This window comes from Salvia splendens, chromosome 10 (genome assembly GCF_004379255.2).
Source record: "Salvia splendens isolate huo1 chromosome 10, SspV2, whole genome shotgun sequence".
Taxonomy (NCBI): domain Eukaryota; kingdom Viridiplantae; phylum Streptophyta; class Magnoliopsida; order Lamiales; family Lamiaceae; genus Salvia; species Salvia splendens.
The window spans coordinates 2,049,793-2,061,460 of record NC_056041.1 but is presented as its reverse complement, the minus strand read 5'-3'; the positions used below and the strand labels follow the sequence as shown (position 1 = coordinate 2,061,460).

Genomic DNA, 11,668 nt, shown 5'->3' with positions numbered 1-11,668 from the left:
TGATTTACTCCACTTTACAGGATTCCCCACACATGGCTCCAACTTTTATTTACATATGTATATAACTAATTTATAAGTAATTTACATAAATTAAGTAAAAAATTGGAAGGTATCAAGTACTATATTTCTAGCCATCCTTGATTAAAGTATAAATTGATCTTAATTCTAAGATATATAATTGTCATAAAACGAGACATTATTGTTTAAAAAAGGTAATACATTATTGTTTAAAAAAGGTAATATATATGTGGAAGCGAACACGATACAGAATGGAGATGAGCTTAAGACTAATGAATTAATAATGTAGGAATAAGGAATAGTTTAAAGAAGAATAAGACTAATGAATTGATAATGTAAGAATAAGAAATAGTATAAAGAAGAATAAGACTAATGTCGACTATCAAATTTAATAAAAAAAAATTAATACATTCATTATTCACGTATTTTTTCATCAATTTATTAACCTAGCACCTTAATTATTTGAATTAATTTTGTAAATTATCTTTGAATAGGATCATGTCCTTGAATTCAGCAGAATATACTCGTTAGTAGTTACTATAAATAGTCAATTAATAAAAAAAATTTAATACATTCATTATTCACGTATTTTTTCATCAATTTATTAACCTAGCACCTTAATTATTTGGATTAATTTTGTAAATTATCTTTGAATAGGATCATATCCTTGAATTCAGCAGAATATACTCGTTAGTAGTTACTATAAATAGTCAATTATGCATGTGAGATGCCATTGAATTTTTATGGAGATTGAAATTTGACCTGAAATTGTGGAACATTAATTTGGCTTGTTATAGTATTTTTATTCATTTCTCTTGAGTCAAAGGAGAAGATTTGTGTTTATTTCAATATATTCATAGTATTTTTTTTCTATGTGAATGATATATAGATTAAAGTAATGAAGACAAAAAGACAAAGTTAGATATTATGGCTGATGGAATCATTAATTAAATAATACTAACATCTTGATGTAGCTAGTTCGACCAATCAAACAGCTAGTGTCTACTCATTACACCTAAAGTTTTGTAATAACAAAAGGAGACAGTAATTATGAATTAATTAAAAAATAAAACTACTTCCAGAACCCTCCCTATCAATATTTCCACCTATATGGAGTAAGTGGTATATAGAAGGGGGGAATAAATAAATAGACGAATGAATAAAACAATTATTAATAGTAAAAAATTATTCCAATAGAGAAGGTAGACTTACTCTTGAAGTAATGAATGAGTAATTTTTTATGAAAGTTTGTGCACTGACAAAATACCGATGTATAGGTGTGAATTCTCACACTAGGTATCCAATTTGTCGCGATCTAACAAAGATGTTTTAAATTTTTGCTGTAGTTTGATTGTTAGTATGAAATCGAAATATTATATGTGACGTATATTACTTAGTGGGAAAATGAAAAACGTTTGTAATGAATTTGTCCCAATCCACCTTTGTTGATTCACACGCCCACCTACGCCAAATAAACCCAAACACACTCTAGAAAAAGTTAAATTACGAAATTTTATCAAATTTTGATCAATCTCAAAAATTTTCAAACTAACTGAAAATTACATAATTTAAATTATTCTCAGTTATCTCACGCTAACAAATATGATCATCTAACGTACTCCCCCCGTCCATGAAAAATAGGACACATTTTTCTCTGTCCATGAAAAATATGACACATTGTGAATAACACGAGTTTTAATGTGAAATAGATAAAGTAAGAGAGAAGTAGTGTTAGTGGAATATAGGGTCCATATTATTAGTAAGAGAGGGGAAAATGTAAAAGAGAAGGTGAAAAAGTAAGAGAGAAGTAGTGTTAGTGGAATGTGAGGTCCATATTATCAGTAAGAGAGAAGAGAAAAAAGTAAGAAAAAAGTTATTGAAAACTTTCCTTTTTAAATGTGCTCTATTTTTTGTGGACATCCAAAAATGACAAATGTGCTCTATTTTTCGTGGACGGAGGGAGTATATGTTAGTATGCCTTGAATCCGTATAATTTGCCGCTAGCTGAACGTGAGTCTCGCTATCATATATTTCTGTTTTAGGTCCTAATTGTTATATTGGGTCTTCATGTCGTCTGTATGCCTATTTATACAGAAGTAGGGCGCATAACTCTGTAACCTGAAAAACAATCTGAATATAATATGTTCTTCGTTTTTTGCCCGTGGATGTAGCCAACACAACGTTGGTGAACCACGTAAATTCGGTGTCTCTTTACGTTTATGTTTGTCTCGATTACACAATTGCTCTATTCTGTCACAATAAGTTAACAACAACAGTATAAATGATATTTTTGAACCGAATAACATCTTTTTGTTTGTATCTAGTCAATATATATATCTTTCACCAATTACAAAATTTATAGTGGGTATTTAAATGCCAATTCGTTTAAATCCCTTAAATATTTTAAAAATCGAATCTGACTCACAGTTCATTATACATATGAAGAAAGGACGCAAAGTAAAAAAAAAGCAAAAAGAATGTAAATGTGGAATAATAATTAAATAAGGGCGTGACCATTATAGTCCTCATCATTAGCATCAACCCCTCAATTATATTCCAAAATATACTACAAGTTGTAAGTAATACTCCCTCCGTCCCGGGCTACTCGCCCTTTTCCTTTTCGGCACGGAGATTAAGGAATGAGTGTATAGGAAAGTTAAAAATTACGGCTGTAGGTGAAAATTTTTACTAAAAATGGAAAGAGTGCAAGTAACTTGGGACGCCCAAAAAGGAAATAAGTGCGAGTAGTGCGGGACGGAGGGAGTAATTTAGAGATGGGCAGTGGACATCATCAAGATTCAAAGATGTAGTACATAGTTATAAATATGGAGATAAGTGGTAGGTCCGACTAATTTAATTGGCTAGTGTCATTTTATGTTATTACGTAGTCCTATAATAGTTTATTAGGAGCAATGGAGCATAATTGAATGGTGGCTTAAAGGTCAAATCTGCACTCTGAATTATTCTATTGAACAAGAAACTGGAATCACTTCAACATTTATGGAATCACTTTTTTTTTTTGAAATATTTTTTAGTCTAGATTGGATCTAAATTCAATGAAAGCACCAATGAATTTACAAGAACTAGCCAATTCATTAATACAAGACATTTACTTTTAATATGCCAAATTTGAAGCCACTCAATCATAGTTAGTTGGTCTCAGCACATTGTGCGCGGATCTTTTCAGACTCCAAGTGACTCGTTTCTTTTTGTACTCTAAGCGATTCTTATTCATAAATCATACTCCCTCCGTCCCCGATTAAGAGTCACATTTTGACCGGGCACGGTTTTTAAAAAATGTAAAGAAAAGTTGGTTGAAAAGTTAGTGGAATGTGAGACTCACTTTTTTATATTGGCTTTATAATAAAATGGGAGTGAAGTGAGTTAGTGGAATGTGGAACTTACTTACCATTTATAATAAAAATGAAGTGTGACTCTTAATTGGGAACGGACCGAAATGGAAAAGTGTGACTCTTAATCGGGGACGGAAGGAGTAAACACGATCACTTTTAGTCAAAGATAGAGGTGAACTGTGAGATGTGACCTATGTTTATCTTGTTTACTAAACAAGTAGTATCAGATAAAATCAAGACCAAGATACTTTTTTTTATCTAGTGTTTTTATCTTTCTAACTTTATCTTAGGTTTATAGGGTTTCATAAATTTGTCGTTAATAATTGATCAGATGGGGCATATAAATTTCCTCTAGCTTCAAACTAGTAATTAATTAAATCATAGAACCCCAAAGAAAGTAGGGGAGAAGATGAGTTCCCTCTATGATTTCTATTTCTCTAGTTTTTATCAGTAGTTAATTGCAAAAGAAGCATTTTTTTGTTAGACAAGCATATTTGATTACACAAATGGTTAATAAACTAAAAATCAGATAAAATTAGATAAAATAAAAAAATTCCTCTAGCAACTTCGTTGTTAGACAAGCATTTTTTTGTACAGATGCCCTGTTCAAATCATTGCAGATACATAAAAAAGCTTTCTCTACAGTTAAGTGATAATCAAAAAATAAAATAAAAGAGGCCAAAAAGGAACAAATGAAGTCTTAATATAGCAAAGGCTGAAACTATATTGCATGGAAGAAGAAGAAGAAGAAGAAGAATATGGGGACAAAAGCACTGAAAAGGAGGAGCATTATACAGTCCTCCGACATCGGATAGTTAGTGGCTCTACCTGTTAGATTACTTCCTGTGGTTGGTGTCTGAGGCGCGTATGGCTCTGTCTTCTGCAACTTTGGTTAGAGATGTATGTATACGAGATATCACATCACACGGGCATGCTGTTAGAACACAGAGGGGGTGGCGAGTCCTCCACTCGACTTTCTGAGGTAAAATGTGGAACTGTTACGGTTGGGATGAATTTGTCAACCCTCGTGTATCAAGAGATCCTTGGATATCAAGGCGATTCTCTGCTTAGTACTGTCTGACCGGAGAACGTCTCCTTTGAGTCCGAGCTGGAGCCAAATTTCATGTTCCGAGAACAATCAGAAACACATACAGCCGTCTAATGGATTGATATTGTACAAAGCCCAAGTATGGCATCGTAAACAAGAAGAAAAGGAGATGGGGGAAGGGAAGATTCTATCATTAATCCATTATTACCTCAACTTGACTTTCGGGAGAAAACCAGCGTAACAAGATACCGAGGTGCACGACTGCTGGTATGAGCTTGAAAAGCAATGGAGTAGTTACCTGCAGAAAGATATTCGCCATTAACCATCTATGAATAGGTTGAGAGGCATATTAGCAGCAGCGGACATAAAAATAATCTTTTAATGTTTTCTTCTTCTCTCTAGAACCCATATTAGTTATTAGCATACGTGATGGAGAAACGTTAGAACTGCATCAATACGTAGTAAAGCCGTTGGCCGTCTTGCAATCACAAGTAAGCGTCCACAATGCTCAATACTAAATGAACGAGATTAAGCAGGAGATTATCATTACCAGACTGAGTGCTGTAGTTCCAAGAAGCAGCAGGTACACTTTCCCCTGAATTTTAATAAAAAGAAAAGAAGAAACACAGAAATTAATATACAGTAGTACTAATTTCTAAGGAACATCAGAACCAATCATAGTAGGGAGACTGCATAGAATGTATTTACCTCAACGAGATGCAGATTTGAGGCACGACTAAGAAGCACAAAAGCGAATTCCCCTATTTGCGCCAAAGACATGCCAACCTACATGGCTCAAGGACCAAGCTTACTTTTGTTAATGAGTGGCATATGTAGAACAATTCAATTTTTTACAACTAAGAAAGCAGCTTACAAGAAGTGAAGTTTTGTTGTTGTAACCGAATCCCTTGACCACAGCAGAAATTACTATTGTTTTCACAATCACGACCAGTATAACCGAAGCCAACAGGATATCAACATGATTCCATAGAAAATGAACGTGGATCAGCATGCCAATGCTAGCCAAGAAAAGAGCAGCAAACATATTGCGAATAGGTTCAACCTGGATCAAAAAGATGCATCAAATCAAATGTAGCCAAGCAAATGATAACAGTAATTATGACGTAGGTGTAATTAACAAACACAAAAGGTTTTCTTATTTAAATAAGCATGAACATTTGTGAAAGAAATATCCAGTTACATAGAGAGGACCATCAGAGCATGTAGTAAATCTTGTCCACTAATTTGAGAAGAGCAAAAATAAATAGTATTACCTGTTCAAGGGTGTGCTGACCAAGATCTGTTGTTGCTATCATTACTCCCGCAGCAAATGAACCCAGTTCTAAACTGAGACCAAGCTTGTCGCTAGTCTGGAACACCAAACAAGTATATAAGATCAGTCAACTTATAGATTTCATGACAAAGTAATGACCAAGGACAAGATAAGGGAACAAATATACAGTTAGAAAAAGTGTCAAGGAACTAACCCAAGCAACAAGAAGGCAAAATGCAACTGATGCCAATTGATAAAGTTCATTGGTCTGCAAAAGGAGACATGCATGGTAAATTTGACAAATTGATGAAGCTTGCACGTGTTTGTGCTACACAAATTGTCTGGTGGATAAAAATAAACAATTTAACTCCATTAAGGAACCACAAAGAAACATAAACACTGGAACATTTAAATTTACCTGTGATGACAAACTTATCATGAGTTTCAAGAACCAAGGCACACATGTCCGGGACAATATTGTTAGAGCTGCCAAGAACGCAATCAACACCACCAACCTGGCTAATGGATATTGCAGTTTTTAGCCAACGAAAAGAAGATTGCATTCAGCTCAAACATACGAAGTATCAAGATGACATTGATCAATCAAATATGCAAGGAAAAGATATAAGACCGGCTTCAGAGAGTGCTCTACGAGAATGGTCATTAGTACTTTTCAGGAAATTTTCAAGGTCTGGTAATTAAACACTCCTAGGAAGTAGGAACAATCATGAAAATAAGAACTATCCTCTAAATAAATATGCACACATCATTTTCTGCTAATATCACTATTCACACAACTCATCCTGAAAGCTTGAAAATATTGTCCAAATTTAAACGGGAATATTTTCTTCCTGCTGTAAAATATACTTTAGTTCTTTCTTTCATTAAACCAAACGGAAACTGATTACTTCTAATCCTTTTCCAAATTTTACTTTCTAATTGCTAACTAATAGTCCTTTTAAATTAGACATGCTAGTTACTCTGACTCTTTCAAGAATATCCAGTGCGAGGAAAGAAGAGGATTGAACTTACGATTTAGTCATAGAAATTACCCCCTGCATAACACCAGAAGTTCCACCAAGTACTGGAAGCATAGGGAAAAGCAATCCCACAGCACAGTCCTGACAATAAAATAGTAGAGATTAATTTAAAAACATTAACCCTTGCAGACAAGATATGGATTAATTTTAAAAAGAACATGAGAGCACATAAAGCTGAAATCAGATAATCAGAGTTGTGGAATAGAAGCCTTCAACTGTTATGTCAAACAAGGACATATGAAATTCCTCATTCAGGATTGGAGTAATTAAGGAAACACAAGGACTTTATAAAAATCAGATTTGTGGGACATAAATAAGTGTGTCATGCAGAAAGTAAACAGTAGTCATCTTACCTGTAAGATCAGTGTGCCAATAGTCACTTGACCATGAAGAGCGTTTGTACTAGTTTTCTCCATCAGGAACTTGTATACCTGATAAAGGAAGCCATGGATAAGGAAAGAAACTATATGGTCAAGGAGAGTTGAAGATGCTATCCCCACCATAGCATTTTACATCTTTACAGTTAAAGAAAATATGTTAGCAGCAATGCTTAGTGACTGATGCACCGAGCTTACCACTGCTGTAGATGACATTGACAGGAAAGCGCCAATAAATACACCCTCAGAGGCTCTGCCACCACATGCCTGGAAACAATGACATGAAAATTAGTGATTTCAACAATAAGATCTGAATTTTCAAAGACAATGGATGCGAAAGATAACATCTGAATTTTGTCATGCGACTATATGTAGCTTACACTTGAAAAAACTGTCGGAGGAGCCTTACTACGGAACGTGCATGATGGTCAATTATCAACTTAATGGATAAACATTTTACACTTTTGGCAAGCAATAAGTAGCAGAACTAAACACATCTTATGAACATACCGAGGCTATAACTCCACATAGGCACATGAAAAAGAGAATTTGAAGTAGCCCTCCAAGAATAGCAACTGCACGAACAACTCGTAGCTGTAATGTTGAATGTATCGTTAGCTTAAAGCAGCTGTTTGCTTCATATGTCAATACAAAGGGCAAAAAAAACTAGCACTCTGCCATTTTAAAGCAGCTAACCTTCGTTGTGGAGAACTCCAGGCCCAGAGCAAACAGAAGGAAAATTACACCAAACTGAGCCACTGTCTCAACCTGTATAGATAAGTTAGACCTTACTGAAAATGAGCGATCTCAAAATATCATCAAATGATAAGTCAGGATAAACTAATTACAAAAGACAGGAAACAGAGCAGTTTATGGGTGATCCACGAAAAAACTACTCTGGAATCCCTGCTAAGGCACTACATTGCAAACTAGGACATTTAACTGTCAAAAGTTGGTTTAGAATAGTAACATACTTGCACCATTTCACTGATGACATTTAGACCTCCAGGTCCAACAAGCGATCCTGCTAGTAAGTATCCAGAAAGCACCTGCAAAGTGTTCCATGGGATTACGAAATATAGTTGAAGTGTAGAACAGAGTAAGCATAGGCAAAGCCGCAAAGGAGCCAAAGTTCGAGATCAGACCGGTTGTCCAGCACAAGCAAAAGCAATTCCACCACAAGTTGCAGAGACAATGACAACAACCAGATCTGATATGAGCCTGCAAGACCATTGTGTCAGATAATCTAGAACCCAAAAGGATTAGATAGAAAAGACTTATACAACTTGTTACTGTACCTCAAGTCTAACTGCAGCACAGGATATTTGGACTTGAAATTTGATATGATAAATACATTATCCTGAAAATAAACAAAAAATGTTCATTTACACGGATCGTGGTTAGATTGTTTCTGACTTAACTGCCAATTTATCTCTTTAAGTGTACCTTATTTCATTTGAACTCTCTTGGAGATAACAATGCTACTACTACTATAGAAAAATTCAGAATTTAATGTTCCTATGGAACTAAAAGAGCAATAACATCGTTTACCTTTCTATCTATTAATGTTGGGGTCTCTTCAGCTCCATTGTCATTATCCAGATTGAAAACTTGATTAAATTTAAAGGATCTGTAATTACAAGAGGATAATGCATATAAATAAAAGGAAACCATATATATTAGGTGGAAACAATGGTGCAAGAATGGTACATATACATACTTTTCTTCTTTCGTTTCATTTTTCTTTGGCTTGACTCTAGCTACTGTTTCCAAAACAGCCTGATAATGAGATAAAGTAAGCCAGAAATAAAGCAAAAGCAACATTCTTTGCATTTCAAACCGTGTCAACATGCCAGTGTTTACTCGTCATGATTTTATTTAAAAGTTCGGTTCATTACAAAATAACCAAAGTTTGGATACTGATAAGTTCAACTAACATTAGTCACTTTTAGCCTTCCATTTCCCCTGGGTCTATCTCATACGCATGTTAAGTTAGCCTAAGGACCTCTGTTCGAGAAATATTAGTCTTTGAGGACTATGACACTGATACAAGGCTGAGCAAAGGTCTCCCAGCTACATTATCCATAATCATAATGTATGTGAAATGATAAGAGCTTGAACCCAAATCCAGACACAATCAAGTCATTTCTGTTTCTGGAACAACTAAATGCGGCATTAAAGAAGACGGCTACTATCCAAAAGAGATGTAACTTAGCTTTTATACCATACTGAGACAAGAGATTATTTACTTTTTCCCACTTATTGTGGGATCCTATTGTTTTGCACTTGTAATTAAATTCCTAGTCATTGATGACAAGCATTTCCAAATCCCCAGAACTTGTTGCAAAATCCAATCGAACCCTCCAAGTCAAGGGTCATTTGCCATATGCAATTAAATCCAAAACTCTCTTTACTGAGTTAATCAGCTTAAAATGAATAGAAACGCTAATCAAAGAGCTGGAGTTGCAAGGCACAAACCTGCTGCTCAGCCACACTGTTGTTGAAGCTACCAGCATCGTTCACTGCCATGTTAAATTAAATTAATTTCAGGCGGTAAATCATCAACTAAGAATCCACCATCGCATTAATCATATGAAACTCACAACAACCAGTTGAGCTGTCTTAGTCTACAGTAGAACACAAACAAAATGCTAGCTAGATTCGGAAAAAATGATTAAGATAGTAAAACATAAACAAAAACTTTAGCTCAACAATGACTCTTACCGGATCAATAAATAAATGAAAATCTATAGTCGCTGAGTCCAACAAACGAACTACAGAAACCTTTCCCCAAAATAATGAAAAAAACAGTTTAAAATATCACATAAATCTCATAAAACCTCTAGAATCCAAACTTTACTTTAGTATTACTATTAATAAGAGTACATTAGCTCCAAATAAATCTCTCATTTCTCATTTAGAAAAACCAGAGCCGAATACTAACCCTATGCGAAACACGTATCACCAGAAAACAGAATCCGAGTAAATTCAGAAAATCAACCAAGCTAAGTAAACGAGATCTAACAAAACCTTCATTATGATCCTCATTCTCCGTGAATTCCTTCTCGAGCGCGCGATCGATCATATCAGCAAACGTGTCCTCCTTCGGCCTGGTCCCATTCCCTCCGAGCTCAGTGCCGGTCGCATTGGAGAAGGCAGCAACCTCAACATCCCCCTCCTCGACCAGCTTCGAATCCTCCGACGCGGCGGCTACCAGCGCCAATGCCAGTAAGACAACGGCGGCGGCGGCTAGCGATCTACTCATCTGGAGGCAGCACCGGGAAGCAGGCCCCCGGCGCTCGTCAGATTCAGCTGCGGCGAGAAGTGTCGGTTAGCTTGGTTGTACTTGTCGCTATCCGCAGCGCAGGCGCAAGTTGTGATACAGCTACTACACTACCCCGGAGCGTGGGGATTTCTAGAGAGAGAGAGTTTGTGAGTGTGTGAGGTGGTGAGATGTAGAGAGAGAATTTGGGGAAAATTGGTGGTTAGTTGTGTAAAGGAATTTTGTAGTAGTAGTAGTTGAGTGATTAGTGAATGAAGAGGAGATTATGAGTGTAGTTAACACGATAATGAAGGGATGTTTTTTTAGTCTGCGCTGCGCCTGCTCCCACCACGTGACTGTTTTATTTGTGTTTGTTTTTTTGCTATTTTTTGGTAGAAATTGTGATAATTCTCTTTGTGGCTATATATTGGGGACGTGTGGTTGTACTAATTGTGAGCATCAGCAATGGAGGCGTCAAAACCGCGACGCCGATTTTTCGCCGACGCCGGTTCTGACGCCGAACCATTACGACCGGCGTCGGTGAAATCGGCGTCAATTTCGGCATACCCATGCCGATTCGTGTGGTGACGCCGGTTCTAACGCCGATCCTCACGGCGCCATTGTAGGCCCCGGATCGGCGTCAGAATTTAATTTTATTTTTTTTTTCAAAAACACTATATATACGCGCTTTGGACGTCATTTTCATTCGCACCACTTGTTTTAACGAGTACTCTCTCTATCTTTCTTTCTGTACAAGATCAATTTAAGAAATGGGTAATGCCGGTGGTGGTGGTAGTAGTGATGGGGATGCTGATGAGTACGAGCGTATGCTGAACGAAGAGCTAGATGCCTATACGAGTCGTGAGGTTGATCGATGGATGCAGAGTTATATGCAGCCGCCGGCACCTCGCCCACGACCAGTTGTCCGCCGTCGACAAGTGGTTGATCGTGATCATGTAGCTGCACATCAGCGCCTGTTCACAGATTACTTCGCAGAGGAGCCGCGTTTTAACGCCAACCATTTCAAGCGTCGTTTTAGGATGAGGCGGGACTTGTTTATGCGTATTGTTAACGGTTTGGAGCAGCGATATCTGTATTTCCGCTTCAGGCACGATGCGGCTGGCAAACCCGGCCACACCCCTATTCAAAAGTGCACAACGGCAATCAGGCAGTTGGCCAACGCGTTTGTGGCATGTCGACTGCATTGCTGATATAATGTACGTCTGTATTATCATGCACAACATGATTGTCGAAGATGAAGGTGTACAACTGACTGATTGGGCCAATGACAATGATG

General features: G+C 36.5%; 1 protein-coding gene across 1 annotated transcript; it reads right to left on the bottom strand.

Moving 5' to 3' along the window:
- Positions 1-3,906: 3,906 nt before the first annotated feature.
- On the bottom strand, positions 3,907-10,639 carry LOC121752183 (K(+) efflux antiporter 4-like). Its single transcript, XM_042147116.1, has 20 exons — positions 10,140-10,639; positions 9,588-9,631; positions 8,830-8,888; positions 8,661-8,739; positions 8,408-8,469; positions 8,255-8,330; positions 8,084-8,158; positions 7,806-7,877; positions 7,620-7,703; positions 7,308-7,376; positions 7,086-7,163; positions 6,725-6,813; positions 6,111-6,207; positions 5,907-5,960; positions 5,694-5,789; positions 5,294-5,482; positions 5,128-5,205; positions 4,970-5,014; positions 4,628-4,717; positions 3,907-4,479 (listed from the first exon to the last, which is right to left on the bottom strand). The coding sequence occupies exons 1-20, from the start codon at positions 10,372-10,374 to the stop codon at positions 4,390-4,392; spliced, it is 1,761 nt and encodes a 586-aa protein (XP_042003050.1). The 5' UTR covers positions 10,375-10,639; the 3' UTR covers positions 3,907-4,389.
- Positions 10,640-11,668: the final 1,029 nt, after the last annotated feature.

Bases quoted from the DNA above. Each gene is read 5' to 3' on its own strand.
- LOC121752183 (XM_042147116.1), bottom strand. From the start codon at position 10,374: ATGAGTAGATCGCTAGCCGCCGCCGCCGTTGTCTTACTGGCATTGGCG. The intron at 7,377-7,619 runs GTATGTTCATAA...CATTGTTTCCAG, and splicing joins TATGTGGAGTTATAGCCTCG to GCATGTGGTGGCAGAGCCTC. The intron at 7,164-7,307 runs GTAAGCTCGGTG...TTCCTTTATCAG, and splicing joins CAATGTCATCTACAGCAGTG to GTATACAAGTTCCTGATGGA.